The sequence below is a fragment of the Diabrotica virgifera genome, chromosome 9 (assembly GCF_917563875.1).
Source record: "Diabrotica virgifera virgifera chromosome 9, PGI_DIABVI_V3a".
NCBI classification, from domain to species: Eukaryota; Metazoa; Arthropoda; class Insecta; order Coleoptera; family Chrysomelidae; genus Diabrotica; species Diabrotica virgifera.
In genome coordinates, this window is record NC_065451.1 from 14,214,701 (window position 1) to 14,234,081 (window position 19,381).

A 19,381-nucleotide genomic window follows, 5' to 3' on the forward strand; every position below is an offset into this window, starting at 1 on the left:
TATGTCACAGTAAGTTAATATCAATATATTTTAAAGTTAAATTAATTTACAAATAGCAAATTTCATAAGTAAAAGTACTATATGCAAAATTTATCCCAGAATCAAATATTATATAAGTACACAGTTTTTCTATTTGCACCTTTTTGTATCTATCTTTTCCTATTCTCTATGTAATATTATAAACAACATCTTCTCATTTGAAAAGAAAATTTAATAGGTTTCATATATAGGGCTTTTTATCGATTGCCATTTGTTTCGAACTTCTGTAAACTGATTATATGACATATGACAGAAGCTCGAAACAAATGACTGTGAATGAAAAGCCCTATTATTTAATGACAAGTCGATATAACAACTGAGGATAGTATAAATATAACGTGTATATATTTTATTCATAATACCAGTTTTAATACCGGAATCCCGGTATTTGAAATTTTAAATACCAAATACCGGTATTGAGATTTTGGCTCGGTATTGTAAGCCCTACATACCATTCACTCCCTCGGTTAAGGGTTTTATAATTATGGTAAGCGTATCAATGTACCATATGTATAAAATGTAAGCAATGGCTGACAAAACAATAAATGACTGGTGTTGTGGCTTTGCCAGTGCCATTAGGAAAAAATAATTAATATTTAATATTACAATTAATGTTAAAGATGTAGAAGTAGGTAGAATCTGCCTACTTTTATAATGAATTATAATATTATATTAAATTGTCCCACCGTTTAATTATGTCATTGTTAATAATATATAGCTAAATTAATAAAAAGTATAGAAATTAAATCATTTAGTTAATTTCTTGCTTCGAAGAAGATCCAACATGAAATTCCGAATTATTTACTTATTGGTAAGTACCTTCTTTAATTTATATTTCGAACAAACTGTCCAAATAATATTAAATAAGGACATTGGCGGTCATCATGGCCTATTTTGCTCTGTCTGCAGCAGTTCTGAAGAGGCCTGTTGTTGTTTTTCCACTCCACTGCTTTAGATTTTTTAACCGGGACGTACATCATCTCCCCCAGTCCTCTATTTTCTTCCACTTCCCAAGAATTGTATTATTTTCCATAGCTTTCTGTTACTTGTCAACTTTTTCCATAGGCTTTCTTTTAAGTCTTCGATTACCGCCTCTCTCCATCGCTTTCGTTTCCTTCTTCTCTTTATTTTATAATATGGTACTCCTATTTTCTTAACCACTCTGTCATCATTAATACTTTCTATATGTCCCACCTACTGCAACCTTCTTGATTTTATTACGCTACAAATTTGTGGTTCTTTGTAAATATAAACTTCCTCATTTGTCCTTCTTATATACCCTTCCTCTGTTCTCTTCCCTCCTAATATTCTTCTGAGTATTTTCCTTTCCCATCTTCTTACTCTTTCTTTTGTTGTTTGGTTGAGTATCCGTGTCTCACATCTGTATATCGCTGTTAGTCTTATTCTTCTTCTTCTTCAAGTGCCATCTCCTAATCGGAGGTTGGATATCATCATCACTATCTTTACTCTATCCACCGCTGCTCTAAAGAGTTCTACAGAACTGCATCTAAACCAGTCCCTTAAATTCTTTAACCATGACACTCTCCTTCTTCCTATACTCCTTCCGCCTCTTACCTTTCCCTGTATTATCAGTCTTACCATTTCATATCGCGATCCCCTCATTACGTGTCCCAGATATTGTAACTTTCTTATTTTTATTGTGTTTATTATTTCGCATTCTTTGCCCATTTCTCGCAATACTTCCGTGTTTGTTTTCCTCTGTATCCATGCTATTCTAAGCATCCTTCTGTAACACCACATATCAAATTAGTGTAGCTTATTTATGTGTTCTTGTTTTAATGTCCAGCTTTCAAGTCCATATTGTAGTATCGAGAACACGTAGCATCTCAAAGCTCTTACTCTCAGTTCTAAGCTAAGGTCTTTGTTGCAAAGAACTGTTTTTATTTTTACAAACGCATTCCTTGCTATTTCTATCCTGGTCCTTATTTCTGTTGTTTGATCATTTTTCTCTGAAATTAGGTTCCTAGGTATTTGTATTTATCAACCCTTTTTATCGGTACATTTACCAAATGTATGCTTGTTTGTATGTTTGTTTTCTTAGTTATTATCATGTATTTGGTCTTTTTCATATTCATTTTTAGTCCATATTCTTCAAAGAAATTGTTTGTTTTGTTTAGTAGTAGTTGGCCTTATTCAGCAGAGCTTGCCATAATCTCGGTGTCATCTGCATATCTTATGTTGTTAATAGATCTTCCGTTAATTATTATTCATTCACTTTGAGTTAGCAATGCTTCTTCAAAGTGTTAGTCTTATTAGAGTCTTGTAAATCCTGAATTTCGTATTCCATGACAGCTGCTTTGATCTTAGTAAATAATTCATGTTTTCTGCAAATCGAGTGGCTTTATTTAATCTGGCATCAATTTATTTCATTTTCTCACACTTGTTTGTTATCCTTGCTAATAGGTACACAAATTTGCCTATTTTCTCAAACTTAAACTCTCCTAATTGTGTGCTTCCCATCAACTTTGTACCATCTCCCCTTCTCTTCCTACTTTCATAACTTTGCTTTTCTTTTGATTTATTTGTAGACCCAGCTTATACGCTTCATTTACTAATCTTCCTGTTATCTCTTTCAGTATCTTTCCACTCGTCGCTATAATTGCCACATCATCTGCATACCCCACTAATTGATGACTCTTATACAATATGTGCCCATTTCTATTTAAGTTGTTATTCCTAATGATTTTTATAGTATCATATTAAATATTAGCGTTGATAGCGGGTCACCTTGCTTAAGTCCTGATCTGACTTCAAAATCTTCTGAGGTTCCTTCTTTTACTCTTACGTTACAGGCCGTATGCTTCAATGTCATAGTCACCAGTTTCTTGAGCTTCGTAGGTATTTCAAATTCTTACATAACTTTCGCAATTTTTTTATTTCTTGGCAGAGTCGTACGCCTTTTTAAAATTTATGAATAATACATACAAATCTATCCAAGCAAAATTTTATAAAGAGGATATAGTTGTTCGACAAAGAAAATTGTAGAACACAATTCTTTAGGATGAAAATGGTCACGAAAGTAATAATAGAGATAAGGAATAGATACATAGAAGAAAGGGAAAAAAATACCAAGACAATTCAAGCTGTTGACAACGGCGACGAATCGATTCTTCGTTATTTTCGCGTACACCATCCGCTACCGTTGCTATGTTTTCTTCAGTATGTGCTGAATGTGGTGTATTTGGTCGCGTGTTTTTCAATAATGATAACCGGGTATCAAACTTACTGATGGTATATAGCGAATTGTGCGTCCGGTAGGCCAATTATGTGGACCATAATTTTCTCTAAGTGCACGAAACATATTCCTCGTAGAACGTCCAATTTCGTAAAACTACTGTTAGTATCTCGAATAGTTTGTTGGTTCCATTTTTTATTAACTCTGCATATATCCCCTCTGCACCAGGAGCACGTCCATTTTTCAGCAGTGATGCAGCTTTTTTAGTGTCTTCGATGTTAATTGTTGATGGCTCCCCTTGAATCAGGACTTCATGCCTACTTAATATGGCTTCATAGCCGATAAATAATTCGCCGTGCTGGCACGACGGGTTGGCAAGTAAGGATGGGATATGGGAAAAGAATTTGGGGTTTGGGTAGGGTAATACTAGGGTTAGGGCCTGGTTTCACCTAAGTAGGGAAGGGAGGAAAAACCAGGAGCTCGCGTGGGCAGGGACGCTACCTCCCTGAAGTAATTCTACCCTCTATAGGGACCATAGAGGGGTACCTACCCGCTACCGCTATGGTTGATCTTCCCGCACTAAAACTGAATATTAGTCATTTAATTGAAACCAATTTTTAGATCTTGGTGAATGCGTCTGCGTCTCTAACTCAGCCTTCACCACTACTGGATTCAGATCCTTCTGAATTACTACAGGCACATGACGTATCTGAGGAAACAGATCCAGATCCAGTTCCATTTCCCTCTCTGGCATGTGAAGATGATCCTTCGCTCTGTCCCAAAACAAGAGCGGCAAGTGGAATTATTGGTGGTATACTCGGAATTGGAGATTTAGCTCAAACTGTTATAAAATCAGGTGTTGGAATTTTTAAGAATATCGTAGGTATCCAAGATCCACCAGAAGTTGTCAATGTTGTTGTGCCTGCACAGCAACAACAAGTTATTCTTGGTCCACCGAAAGTTATTATTGGTTAGTAGTCAACATAAGAAGTATTTTTGTCAGAAATAAATATGTACTAAATACATAATGTTTTTTCTTTTCTTCTAAAATCCTTCTACTGCATGTGCTTATCCGTGAGAAATGTTGGTAATCATCATGGCAATATTTATCTTATCTGCAACAGCGTTTAAAAGCTGCAGAGACGAGTTAAACCAGGTTATGATATTGTTCAACCAGGATCTCTTCTTCTTCCTGGACCCCTCTTTCCAAATGTTTGTCCTTGCAGTATGGCTTGTAGGAGGGCATATCTGGATTCATCTGGCATAAGAAGTATTTTTAAAAAACACTGAATTGAAACTTTCACATTTCAAAATATCTAAAACATTTAAAACTGCTTCTGTTCCTGTAAAAATTAACGTAACTTTACATAGTTTCCCACCTTTAAAAGTATCAGAGGAGTATGGCAACTGTCATTGTGACAGTGGAATTTTATAAACTAAGGACTCGGCACAGACGTCTAAATGTGGAAAACTATGGAATGTAATGTTATTTTATACGTTTATAACAATAATTTCCTTCTCCGCTAGTTTCATCTCTTTTTGATTCGTAATGTATTAAGTTTTCCATCTTTTGCGCTATTTTGTCGATTATTAGCGCGCTCATCACTGTTGGTGGAAGCATTTTCTGTGACGTGACATCATGTGTAATGTGAAAGTATAAATTCAGCCTTGTTAGGCATATTTCAAATGCCTCATATTTGTTGCCAAAACTAAAAATTGAAATTTCTTATTATAGGTTTTGAAAATTAGGCTCTACCAATGAAAATTCCATAGTGACCGGTCACCTATAAAATACAAAACGTAACAAAAAAAGATTGGACGCTCTTATCAAAAGACATCGAATTTTCACCACTGAATTGATACAAATTTTACTTAAAAAATTGATTTCACGCAGACACTGACATTCAAAGTCGCCGGTACCTTAAAGCGTTGTTTCTACACGGTTCATTCTATAGTTCAGTGTACAGTACAGAGTACATTTTTGCTCAAAATTCCTAAAAATCGATGTTTTCTATATTATCCCCCACGAGGAGATGTTTTAGGGTGAAGCCAGGAGGCAGTAGTGGGAAACTTTTTTTCGTCTTCTTTAGAGTAGGTACCAAAATTGATATTTTCATCAAAATTCAGCGTGTTCAAAGTAGAGCCCAAATCTGTGAAGACTGGACTAAGTTATACCTCAGGATTTTAATAGAACAGGAAGGAAATATTATGTGTTTATTACATATTTACTTGTGAGAAAAAACTGCTATGTTTGACTAATAACCAATAATTACCACCGGTGGTGGAAGAAACAGTCGCTGTGGTTCTAACAATATTCTTAACAATTCTAACATCTGAATTTATAACAGCTTTAACCATGTTTCCAAATTCCAGTGCAGCACTATAAATTCCACTTATACCTCTTTGTAGGATTTATTTTTTCCTGCATATTGTCTTTTTCTTCTTCTTTGTGTATAGACATTACTCTGTCTGTTTTTCAATGTGCCTCCAGTAAGTTGTCATTCCACCTTTTTCGTGGTCTTCCCACTGATCGTCTTCCTATTGGGGAACCGTCTCTCGCCGTCCTTACTAGGGGAGACCGGGGTTAGTAGGCCCACTTTTTGGATTTTGATTTTTTATAATTACATGAAACTAGATATCTTTTTCTGAACTATTATACATAATAATACAAGGTGTGAGCACTATATTACAGTAGAAATAAATACTCAAAAACAAATGTTTAAAGGGTTTATACATATTTTTGTTAGGCTGGTCGAGTGGGCGAACTAACCCCTGAAGCGGAGCAAGTGAGCCACATCATCGGGGCAAGTATGCCCATAGTTTTAAATAAATTACAAAACAATAACATCAATAAAAATATATTTGTAATTTATATATAATTTGTAATTTATATATATAAATTTGTAAAAATATACAATCATTAATCCGAATCGGACAAACAGTTATCGCACACAAAAAAGGATATCTCCAGCTGTGTAAGCTTCGTGAGCCCCTTCTTTACATTTACCCATTTCTCCCTACTAACACTATTAGAGAATGATTCGAGACATATTATACAGAAGCATTCGTCCTCTTCTGAAGATGAATCTATCTTTTAGCTTTCGTTTTTTTAGAACATAATATGTCTCTATTTACATTCTTTAAACTTGCTTTACTTTGGTTTGTCTTCTTCTTTTTTCTCTACTGCTTCTCTAACTCAAGCTCATCTTTTATTGGTGTATCCGTTAAAATTGCTGGGGTTCTACGTTTTCTGCCTCCTGTTTTATTTGTTCTCTCTCCTGCTTTTGGTAACAGTGTGATTTCTTCCAAAGATATCTCGCAAACGGGAGAAGGAACATGTGACGGTCCGGCTTCTAACAGATCTTTCAAAAAGATGTCATTATTTATAGCACCCATGAAATTCTCCTTATCTTCAAGATGATTGTTTATTTTTTTGGAGGAGTAGTTAATTTGGGGGACGCATCAATATCTAATGCGCTATTATTCATCGAATTTGGTGCAATCACTGTATTTGGAGGCCTATCGGTTGCATACGCAGGTAAGAAATCTTGCCCCCCAAAAATATTTCTGTTAAAGGGACATATTCCAGTACAAACAAATCCTGATTTTATATTTTGGGGGGTACATGCTAGCGGTAAGGTTGACTTAACAATTTTTGGAATTAAATAAATCGTCATTGTTTTACCTGGGTTATTAGTAATCCAGCTATCACATCCCCCATGGAAATACTTTTTTATTGGTCCATTAACTGACCGGTCTTCTTCTTCTTCTTCAAGTGCCGTCTCCTAATCGGAGGTTGGATATCATCATCACTATCTTTACTCTATCCACCGCTGATCTAAAGAGTTCTATAGAACTGCATCTAAACCAGTCCCTTAAATTCTTTAACCATGACACTCTCCTTCTTCCTATACTCCTTCCGCCTCTTATCTTTCCCTGTATTATCAGTCTTAGCATTTCATATCGCGGTCCCCTCATTACGTGTCCCAGAGATTGTAACTTTCTTATTTTTATTGTGTTTATTATTTCGCATTCTTTACCCATTTCTCGCAGTACTTCCGTGTTCGTTTTCCTCTGTGTCCATGCTATTCTAAGCATTCTTCTGTAACACCACATTTCAAATGACTGTAGCTTATTTATGTGTTCTTGCTTTAATGTCCAGCTTTCAAGTCCATATTGTAGTATCGAGAACACGTAGCATCTCAAAGCTCTTGCTCTCAGTTCTAAGCTAAGGTCTTTGTTGCAGAGAACTGTTTTCATTTTTACAAACGCATTTCTTGCTATTTCTATCCTGGTCCTTATTTCTGTTGTTTGATCATTTTTCTCTGAAATCCAGGTTCCTAGGTATTTGTATTTATCAACCCTTTCTATCGGTACATTTCCCAAATGTATGCTTGTTTGTATGTTTGTTTTCTTAGTTATTATCATGTATTTGGTCTTTTTTATATTCATTTTTAGTCCATATTCTTTACAGAAATTGTTTGTTTTGTTCAGTAGTAGTTGGAGTTGTTCAGCAGAGTTTGCTTTAATCACGGTGTCATCTGCATATCTTATGTTGTTAATAGATCTTCCGTTAATTATTATTCCTTCACTTTGAGATAGCAATGCTTCTTCAAAAATGGCTTCACTATATGCATTAAAGAGTAATAGAGACATAATAAGAGTAATTCGACATCCCTGCCGAACTCCTCCCCTGATTTCAATTTCTGGACTGAGTTCGTTATCTATACAATTTGTGCTCTTTGATTCCAGTAAAGGTTTGTTATTATTCGTAAGTCCCTTTTGTCTATGTTTTTTGTCTTTAGAATTTGGACTAATTTTTCATGTCTTACTTTGTCAAAAGCCTTCTCAAAATCAACGTAACAAACATGCACATCCACATTCATGTCCATGCATCTTTGAGCTAACACATTAAAAGCAAATAACGCCTCTCTGGTTCCTAGTCCGTTTCTGAACCCAAACTGACTATCATCTATTCCTTCTTCTAGTTTTTTGTTTATACGACCATGTATTATTTTCAAGAATAATTTGAGAATGTGACTTATTAATGATATTGTTCTGTATCCACTGCAATCTTTAGCGTTTGTATTTTTAGGGATAGCACAAAAGGTTGAGAGTAACCATTGTTTTGGTATGTTTCCTGTTTTGTACACTGTGTTAAACAAGTCTACGATAATGTCTAAGGTTTCATCATTTATACATTTTAAGCTTTCTACTGGGATTTGGTCTGGACCTACTGCTTTACCATTTTTGCTGTTTTCTAATGCCGATTTAATTTCTTCTTTTAATATCTTCAAAACCGTATCATCTTCTACTTCGACTTCCATCTGCTCTGTTCTATTGTCTTTGAACAATTCATTTATGTATTCTGTCCATCTCTTTAATTTTTCGTTAGTACTCAACACAAGTTTTCCATCTGTATCTTTTAGTATTCCCGGTTTTCTTTTTCTGTTGGTCTGCGTTAATTCCTTAATTTTTGTATGTGTGTTAAAATTATCATGTCTTTTCTGGTGTTCTTCTATTTCTGCGCATTGTTCTTTTAACCACTGTTCTTTAGCCTGTTTAATTTTGGATTTTATTTGTTTGTCCACATTTTTGTACATCTGATTATCTTTGTTTTTATGCTGACGTCTTTCTTCCATTAAATCTAAGATTTCTTCCGTCATCCATTGTTTCTTTTTGTATCTGGTTGGTGTAAGAATTTCTTTTTGACATTTATCTATTTCTGTCTTTATTAATAACCATTTTGTCTCTGTTTCAGTATTTTGTTGGATTTGTTCTTTAACATTCATTAAACGGTTATTAATTTCATCTGTCAGGCGTTGTTTTATGAGTGGGTTTCTTAGTTTACTTGTATCGATTTTTACATCTGTTGTTCTGCGTTTTATTATTTTTATTTTAAGCCTAGTTTTGGTCCCTACTGGGTTGTGGTCTGATCCTATGTCGACACCCGGATATGTTTTTGCAAATATAATTGCGCTCCTGTATCTTTGTCTAATCAATACATAATCTATTTGGTTTCTTACAATTCTCCCTTCTTGATCTGCTGGTGACTTCCAGGTATATAGTCTTCTCTTTGGCATTTTAAACAATGTATTAGTTATGACAAAATTATTGTTTTGGCAAAATTCGATAAGCCTGTCACCTCTTTCGTTTCTGTTGCCCAGACCATATCCTCCTGTACATTCTTCTACTTTTTCGTCTCCAACCTTTGCGTTAAAATCTCCCATTATAATTGTAACATCCTGCGTTTTAATGGATTTTAAAATATTGTCTAGGTCTTCGTAGAAAGTTTCAATATCGCTCTCTGGTTTGTCCGCAGTCGGAGCATAAACTTGTATTATGTTTAATTTGGGTTTATTCTGATTTAATTGTAAGAGGATAATTTTGTTGGAGTATGGAATGAAATTTACTACAGCTTTATCCATGTGTTTGTTTAGTATTATCCCAACACCATATCTGTGCGAACCGTCTTGACTTCCTGAATAGTATATTGTTTTATTGTTGATTTTCATCTTTCCTGAGTCGGGCCATTGGACATCGCTGATTCCTAAAATGTCTACATTCAGCCTTTCCATTTCATTAACGTCATTATGTACTTTTCCAGCTTGATGTAGACTTCTAACATTCCACGTCGCTACTTTGCAAGGTTTTCGCATGTTGACGACCGGGGAGGCCTTGCAGTCTTGTGAGTTTCCTCCTCTGCCGGATCTTGTTTTCCGAGTTTCATGATCAGTAGAGTGTTTAGTTATGTTGTTAGTCATGATGATTAACTAGGGATGCTCTATGAGCCTTTAATGCATTGGTTTCCCGTTGCCTTATGCATCTCCACGCCGTTGACCATGCCTGGTTCGTCCGCCTTTAGAAATGATTTCTCATTTCTAGGACAAGAAGGTGCCCTTCCACTTACCGACTCTTCCACCCGAAGCTGTTGGTCAGTAAGTGGGGGATTGCTTATACCGGCAATCACTCGGACGTCAGCGCCTCGTTTGTTATCTAGCAGGATGTACCGGATGATCATGATCGAGATCATCTCACGGGCAGGTGAGGTTGACATTTGAATAGGAGAGGCTATGTATTGCGCATCACTATCCCTTATATCCCTGATGTACTGACCGGTCTAATGGCTGCAATTTATGACTGCAGTGTGGGGGAAAAGATAACACCACGACACCGTTATTTTTAAAAATATCAAGGGCTTCAATGGAGAGATGGGAATCGTGATTATCTAATAAAAGAAGCACAGGTCTTTCTCTTGTAGCTCTGGTATATTTAACAAAATGATGAGCAAACTTAATGAAGTTCACTTCTACCATCCACCCCGATGGATTCGCATCACCCGAGCTACCTTCCGGGGATTCCTCAAGGAAATGCTCCCGGAAATTGACGCGAGGAAAAATAAAGAATAGAGGGATACTGTTACCTGAAGCCGAAACAGCTATTGCTAACGTAACACGAGTTCCTCGCTCTGCAGATATATTTCTGCGCATTTGCTTAAAACCCCTCCTAGCTACTACCCGATTTGATTTTTGAACAGTAGTCAGGCCGGTCTCGTCCATGTTCCAAATGTCTGCTGGATCAAACTTGTGCCTCTTTAATACTGTTTCCAAATTGTCAAAAAAGTCTTTAACATTCGTTGGGTTGGAGCTGGATGCACGAGCCTGATTGGTTGCTTCTGGAGTTCGAATAGATAAAGAGGGATTTCTCCGTAAAAAATTGGAAAACCAGTCCACTTCTGCCATCTTTTTATTTTTTCAAGGCTCAGGAAATATCCTGTTTATTTTGGATGCATATTCAAAGGCAATTTTTTTGACTTCTTTAAGGCATAGACCATAATAAATATCGGAAGCCTTTTTTAAATAACCACTCAAAAGTTCTTCCTGTTCAGTAGAAAATACCTACAAATTTTAATCGGCTGAAGAACAGTGGCGGATCCAGCAGGACCTAGCATCGTCAAGGGAGGGGGGGGGGAGGCGATTGGCTAAATTTCTATGAAGAATAAATGAAGAAATGAATGTTTTTATAATTTTTCTATATAACTTGGTTTGAGAAGGGGGCCCATCGCTCCCATCGCCCTCCCCTGGATCCACCACTGCGTGAAGAAAAAGAAAACAAAATTAAGTTAAAGATTACCTGTCGGCTTTTAGCGTAACCTATTTGAATATTTATCAAATTTCCATTTTGTTCCTGAACTGCCTTAAATTTTTTGCAATATTTTCCTTGGTATCTCAAAATTTTTTGCAGCTTTTCTGACCGAATAATTTTCTTCAAGGACGCCCTTCACTGCTTGCTTCATAATATTGTCCGGGGTTTTACCCTTCTCTGTTTTCCTTTTGTATGTTCTCATTTTTTTCTAAAAAGTAAAAGATTTCGTTTTGTATGTAAGCACAATAAAAGAGCAGGGTTTAGTTCGCCATATAACTAACCCCCGCTAATATGGGCCAAGTAGCCCCGACTAGAATATTTTACAAAAGTGGTAATCAGTTAACAAAATAAGCGATATTTTAAAACTACAATCCTACCAATATATTACAATCGTAGCACACGTTTTAAATCATCCTCAGTTTGAGATAGGTACATATTAGTATTGCATCGTCTGCTAAGTTGCTTTTCTTCCATTTGATATCCTTTTTATTTTACTACTTTTTATTTCATCCATGATCAGGTTGAACAATAAAGGACCCAGGGAATCCCCCTGTCTTATCCCATTGCCAGCTTTAATTGGGTCAGTTAGTTCATCTTCCACTTTTACTTTTATTGTGTTGTTCTGGTAGATGTTTTCGATCGTTTTAATTATTCCTAGAGGTACCTCTCTTGAGTAGTTATAACAAATAGATAGAGTTCCTTAATTTTACCATTTCAAATGCTTTTTTAAGGTCCACGAAACATAAATATGCCGGTTTGTTGTATTCCAACGATTTCTTTTGAAATTAGTACATTTTAAGCAAATATGCTAGTAGACCAAATTATTATACCATTTAAAGGGTTCATACCCTGGTATTTCTTTGATGGCTCAGCTTATGATCAACCAGTTCTAAACACTGATGATGATATTTTTAAATATCGAAAACGTTCTGTGATGTAGCCCTTAAAAGGATTTTAATAAATTTTATAGGTTTTACAAAGGACTCATTAAACTTTATGTTTGTCTTCTTTTCTAAATGTAGATCCAGTTTATATTTTTCAATAATTTTCTGCAAACTCTTTGCCTCTTCTCATCACTCTTTCGGCAAAGTTCTTACTCATCATCATCACCCAGCCCTTTGCGTTCACTGCTGGACATAAGCCTCCCTCATTTTTGTCCATTGTGCTCTATTTTGAGCACTTTGCATCCAATTTCTAGATATTTTCTTGAGATAGTCAGTCAAACGAATAGGTGGTCTTCCTCTACTTCTTTTGTCTAATCTCGGCCTCCACTCAGTAATCTCTTCGTCCACCTTCCATCACTGATTCGGGCGACGTGTCCGGCCCAGTTCCATTTCAGGGTGGCAATTCGGAAAAATTACATCGGTAACTCCTGTTCTTCGTCTTAAGTCTTCATTTCTAACTCGGTCACGAAGCGATATACTCAGCATTGACCTTTCCATTTTTCTCTGGGCTATTTGCAGCATTTTAGAAGTTGTAGCTGTCAATGTCAAAGTTTCGGCACAATAAATCATCACAGGCAACACACATTGGTCAAATGTTTTACGTTTTAAAGAAATTGGTATATCGCTTGTCTTTGAGTTTTTCTATACGCTGCCCATGCTAGGTTTATTCTTTTTCATAGTTCGCGTAACTAGTTCGTAGTTCGAACTACGAAGTTCTTAATGAATATTAGTTATTTAATTAAAAATAATTTTTAGGTCTTGGTGACTGCACTTGCATCTCTAACTCAGTCTTCATCACTACTGGATTCAGATCCTGATGCGTTACTACAGGCAGACGACGCATTTTCAGACGCATTCCCAGACGACGCATCTCCAGACGACGCATCTCCAGACGACGCATCTCCAGACGACGCATCTGGAGAAATGCAATTGGATGAGGCATGTGACGAGGATTCTTCGCTCTGCCCCAAAACAAGAGGGGCCAGTGGATTCGTTGGTGGTTTACTCGGCCTTGGTACTATAGCTAAAGCTGTTATAAAATCAGGTGTTGGCATTTTTAAGAATATCGTAGGTATTCCAGATCCGCCAGAAGTTATCAATGTTGTTGTGCCTCCACAGCAACAACAAGTTATTGTTGGACCACCGGGGGTTATTGTGGGTTAGTAAACAAAGAAAGTATTATTTTTTTCACAAATAAATATGTACTAAACACAGAATGTTTTTTTTCTTTCTTCTCCTTCTTCGGCTTTCGGTTTTAATCCTTATATCTACCCGAAAAATATCCATTGTATAGTCCTTTCTCGTAAAAAAACACGATTAATAAACCATTGCTGAAAACCGCACAAAAAACATGAAAAACTGTGATTTTAGATTAGTTTAGAGAAATAAGGAAAAAAAATATCCTGTTGGTGACACAACCCCCTCCAGGACGAAACCAATTTTTTTGAGTAGTATGGACATCTATAATAATAACCTATATGTTCTCTGCAGCCGATTTTGATGATATACATAGTTATAAACAAATAAAGATCAAAAAACGGTAAATTTTCGCTTTTTTCGTCTATTACCAAAAAGTTAAGCATTTTAAACAAATTTAAGAGTGAGAACCTCATAAATCGTATAAAAAATTTCAATATGGCGCTCGCTAAATATGTCTATCCTTATTGGTTGCCTACAAAATTGTAAAATAAATCATACATTTTGAGATTTTATAAATATTCATAATTTATGTAAAAATTAACTTAGAACCTTCTTATTACACGGAATGCTGAGACTTCTGGTGCTTAAATCATATCCTAACTTTCAAAGCAATTGGTCAAATACACTATAAGTCAGAAAATGATGAAGTTACAGTAATACTTTTGAATAACCATTTTTGGAATGAATAACCAACTGATTGGAGTACTCTGATTCATTTTTGATTTTCATGTTTACTCTGATTGGAGTACGAAGGGAACCATTCTCGTTTTAACTTTACCGCGCTGAGCAGATGGGACGTGAATTATAAATTGTAAAAGTCCCTCATCTTCGTTAGTCTCAGCATTCGTTATGGCTTGCAAATTGTAGAAGCCTCGGAGGTGTTACCAGAGAAGGTTCCCATTGTTTTCAGTCTGGTAGGATGTAGAGTAGCATTGTTTGATGTTGCTTTATGTGCTATTAGATTGAAAACTTAGTCTTTTGTTAGCAGTTGTCGCTAGGGCATCTCTGCCATTTCGTTCGTTGCAATCCGTGACTGCACGCCGGGGTTTCTTCTAGTTGGGTCAGAGAGAGCAGCATATGTGCCTCCTGATGAGAGACTAATAAGTTTCGAAACCGGTAGAGGTGCTTGTTGCACTCTCTGATTGAACTGGAATAGTGGTGGGGCTGTAGTTTCGTGTTGCAACGAAATTTAAAATGGTTATTCATTTTTGAAATTATGTTAATAGTATAGATGTTCTTTTTTCATAAACTGTCCGAAATATTATTGTGACCTCATAATTTTCTGACTTATAGTGTTTAAAAAAAAATGAATTTATGATAAACAAATTAAATAACTTTTAAACTATTTGACCAATTACTTTGAAATTTAAAATATAATTGCACATGAAGTCTCAGCATTCCGTGTAATAAAAAAGTTCTAACTTAATTTTTACATTATGAACAAGTTATGAACATTTATAATATCTCAAAATGTATGACTTATTTTGCAATTTTCTAAGCAACAAATAAATACTATTCAAAAAATTTGGTTTCGACGTGGAGGGGGATGTGTCACGGGAAAAATCTTATTTCTATGGACTAATTTTGTTCTTATTTATTAATATTATTTTTACAAAACATGTTGTTTCATGTATTTGCATCAAGATTATCAGGAAATCTCAGCTTTTTACATCTACATAAGTTTTTACAGTTACATGGTGGTACTAAGTATGTTCTTGAAGGCCTTAAAATGAAAACGTTTTTGTCCATAAAATGGATCGAATTCTTTTGCAGAATCATTAAGGAATGATTGGCGGCGTCAATTATTGTGACGCCGCGACATAAAATGCTCGTTTTATATGTAATGATAATGCTGCAAAAGAACTCTATCCACTTTTATGTGGATGTTATATAAATAATGAGACTCTAAGCTCCAAAACAATTTTAATTTTAGTGCCTCCAAGAATAGATTTAGTACCACCATATAACTGTAAAAGTTGCTTTCAAATCATTCTGAACTATTACGCCTGAAAAAAGTAAAAAATATTTTAGCATCTATAAAATCAAAAGGATGCTTTAGAATAGAACATGTACCATTGCATTAGATGATAATAATTTAAAAATGATTTATTTTGATTCATATGGTAATGTGGTTTATCAAAATGAGTACTACAACAGACTTTATTACTTTATTACCTATAGATATAATAAAAATAGACTAGGTAAGGTATGGGCCGCTCCGTGTATCGAGGTGTAACGCCGACATCAAGGACGTCATTGGTCAATATTCACTTTGAGTGGTCTAGCCATCTTTGTCTGTAACATGCGCGGGATCGCTTGGTTAAAAGAGATAGAATCTATCTGATAGACCACCGATCGACTGCTCGCGCGTAACGCTAATTTGCTCAAATGTCTAGTTTATATTACCTACCAGTGTATAGTGTATGAGAAGACAAAAGCGATAGAACAATATTAGTTGAGTTGTTCCATAAACTTAGTGAAACAAGTATGTATACCTAATGTTTAGGCATTTTATAAAATTTATTTTGTTATGTTATTTAGTGTAAGCTTTGATTTTATTATGGATGATGCTATGGTTGACGCTAACAACTGATATAATATATTGAAAAATAACTTTTGTCAAGCAGCAATTAAACGAATTATCTCCCTTTTTGTTGGTTGAAATTGAAGTTTTATGTAACTTACAGAACCTATAGGTATAGGCAGCGGGATAAGACAGGGAGACTCACTGAGTCCTATGCTCTTCAATTTAATCATGGATGAAATCATCAAAAACGTCAACAAAGGAAGAGGATATAGAATGAGAAACAAAGAAGTAAAAATACTCTGCTACGCAGATGACGCAATATTGATAGCCCAAGATGCAGACAGTGTGCAAAGATTAGTCCACAGATTTACCATAAGAGCCAAAGAATTCAATATGACAATTTTATCTCAGAAAACCAAAACAATAGTAATCAGTAAAGAACCAATCAGATGCAAAATAGAAATTGATGGTATCAGTATTGAACAAGCATTGGAAGTAAAATACCTTGGAATTACATTGTCAAGTTACGGAGACCTAGACAAAGAAGTGAGAAATCAAGTACAAAAAGCAAATAGATTGGCAGGGTGCCTTAATAACAATATATGGCGAAACCGACATATTAACACTGAGATGAAGTCAAGAGTTTATAAAGCCAGTGTAAGACCAATAATGACATGCATCAGAAACAAGACCCGATACAGCCACAACACAAAGACTACTGGAAACGGCAGAGATGAGAGTACTGAGAAGAATTACAGGAAATACACTGAGAGATCGACAGAGGAGCGAAGATATAAGAAGACAATGTAATGTATAGTGTATAAACGAATGGACACTAAATAAAAAAAGAATGGAACAAGCACATAACAAGAATGGGAAAGACACATGTGGTCAAAATAGCACGAGATAAATCACCAATCGGTAGAAGAAGTATCGCCGACCGCGCAAAAGGTGGAGTGACAACCTTCCATAGAGGTATCAATCCGCCAATGAACAAGCAGATTTGCTTGTAAAGAGGAAGAAAAAGAAGAAGAAGTTTTATGTTATATTTAATAACAAATTATTAGTTCAATAATATGGTCAGTCAATTTGATTATCCCGAGGTTTATTCACCTAAAGTTGAAAAGAAAAACTACAAAAAACTATGTACCTCGGTTAACAGATTACTTGATGCCTTGTCGAAATTATTTTCACTCATTTCATCGTTCCCCGTTAGAGGACAGTCTAACCATACTCCGGTGCAAATATTTTAATATCTGCACCATCTTCTCGTTTCGTTATGGTCTATTCAGTCTTCTTGGGAAGCCTCTTTGAAAAGGAATAGATTCCGAAACATCAGATAATTGAAAAAAAAATCCTGTGTAAAAGGTATAAAAGTTTATTAAAATCACTTTAAAGGGCTACATCATAACAAAACGTTTTCGATTTTTATAAAAAATGATCATCAGCGATAGATCTAAAAATAAGTATAACCGATTTAATAAATGTACAGTTGGTATTTAAATTTTGACTAAGGTTAGAGCAAGTTTGTTATACTTACAAACTGGATACTAGCTGAGCCACAAAAGAAAAATATTCGGGTAAAAACCCTTTAAATATAACATAGATGCGTTAAAAGTGCATACTTTAATAAAATGCCTCATGATAGTCACATGGCAACTAGGATAATGCCCTAAGGTAATGTAATGAATTTCCCAACACGTGGGATCCAAATTGAGTTGTTTACATACCAATGACTTAATGGCAACTAAATGCAAAATGAGTGATGTTTCTGAAAGGTGTCAAAAGACAAACCGACAACGTGACGTAGAAGTTACCCTATATTACCACAGCCAACTAGTTGTAATAAAAGATTTTTTTAAAACATCAACAAACTTGTGGCTATAATTACATTTAAGTACCTTGATTATGTAAGATGTAGGTAGAGTATAAAATGATTTTTATAATGCAAATAGAGAATTAGCCATCTATACATAATTCAAATGAAGTTGAATTAATTAGCGAATAATGGATCCATTTATGTTAAAGAACATCTGGGACCAAATAATTAAGTGGAAAATATTTTTATTTTTGCTAAGATGTTTTATTTATATAAATAGGTTGATGATTGTGGTTCCTATTCAAAATTGAAGTAAGTCCAACTGTGTTGATGAAAATTTAATTTACTATGAATTAAAAGGGGGTTGTTGGTTTAATTGTACTAATTGGCAGAGTAAATTAGAGAGTCTGTAGTATATGGAAGTCTGATATCGAATAGTGTTGAAATTAAGATAAGTAGTATAAGTCACAGGAGGAGACTGATATGATATAATGATATATGTAAGTTAATTGGTTATATATAACTTAGTGTTGAAATTGGAAGTGAGGACAGAATATCAATTGAACTAATAACCCGGGCAAAAGTATGAGGTCCTTTTATGTAACGTAAACATCTAGGACTACAAATATCTTTGAATTAGCGATTTTTTTTTAACCAAGTTATTGAGTTGAATTGAAGAAGTTTAAAAATTGATGGATGTATGAAGGTGTTTTGAAAAACTAGCATTATTGGTAAAAAATGGTAGGTAATGAACAATGAATAATTTATGGTTTGATATCAGAATTGTTTACTGTAATGAGGTGTGATAAGAAAGGCTGGGTGCCCCAGAAACCAGACCCCACACCCTATGGGTAAGAGAGTGGAAGTGTTAGAATGAAAAAAAAATTTCTATTTTTTTCTGAAGTTTAGTTGGACCTAGGATGAAAACTTGAATCAGATGATATGTTGTGAAAATGTGGGAAGAAATCAAATAGTGTCAGAATTGTGACTGGCCGATTTAATGAAAACTGTGGAAAAGAAAGTTAAAGTAGATTATTTTGGAAGACTAGTAGAAGATAAGAGATAATGAAACATCAGGAGTCAGAGGATGGCAACAGACTCGAATTGAATCAAAACGAAACGATTATTTTCTTCTTTGTCATACCATACTCTGTATTAGAGTACAAAATGACACGTTCCATATAAGTAATCTGCGACGCATTATTGGAATATTTTCCTGACGGCGCTGTTTGGTACTGTGTACCTAGGTTAACAGATTACTTGATTCGTTGTCGAAATTCTTTTCACTCATTTCAAAAAAATAAAAGATGATTTTGTACTGGCTCAAGATCTTCGAATCAGAATGTTTGCGATGCGAGGTGGATGCTGATAAAGAAAAGATTTTGATTCTACGTCTGTCTCCTCAAATCTTTATGTTACTTCAAATAATTAATACAATGTAATATTTTACACTTTACAATAAAGATATGTGACAAACATCAGCATATTAAACGAAGGCAGAAGTAGGTAGT

General features: G+C 35.0%; 1 protein-coding gene across 2 annotated transcripts; it reads left to right on the forward strand.

Annotated features, from left to right (window-relative positions):
* Positions 1-707: 707 nt before the first annotated feature.
* LOC114330670 (uncharacterized) lies at positions 708-13,541 on the forward strand. 2 transcript variants are annotated; one of them, XM_028280075.2, is made up of 2 exons: positions 708-850; positions 13,081-13,541. In XM_028280075.2, the coding sequence occupies exons 1-2, from the start codon at positions 824-826 to the stop codon at positions 13,486-13,488; spliced, it is 435 nt and encodes a 144-aa protein (XP_028135876.1). In that variant the 5' UTR covers positions 708-823; the 3' UTR covers positions 13,489-13,541. The 2 variants fall into 2 exon arrangements, with proteins under 2 accessions (XP_028135876.1, XP_028135877.2); XM_028280076.2 differs by lacking the exon at positions 13,081-13,541 and adding an exon at positions 3,857-4,263 and having other exon boundaries at positions 723-850.
* Positions 13,542-19,381: the final 5,840 nt, after the last annotated feature.

Bases quoted from the DNA above. Each gene is read 5' to 3' on its own strand.
- LOC114330670 (XM_028280075.2), top strand. From the start codon at position 824: ATGAAATTCCGAATTATTTACTTATTG. The intron at 851-13,080 runs GTAAGTACCTTC...AATAATTTTTAG, and splicing joins TCCGAATTATTTACTTATTG to GTCTTGGTGACTGCACTTGC.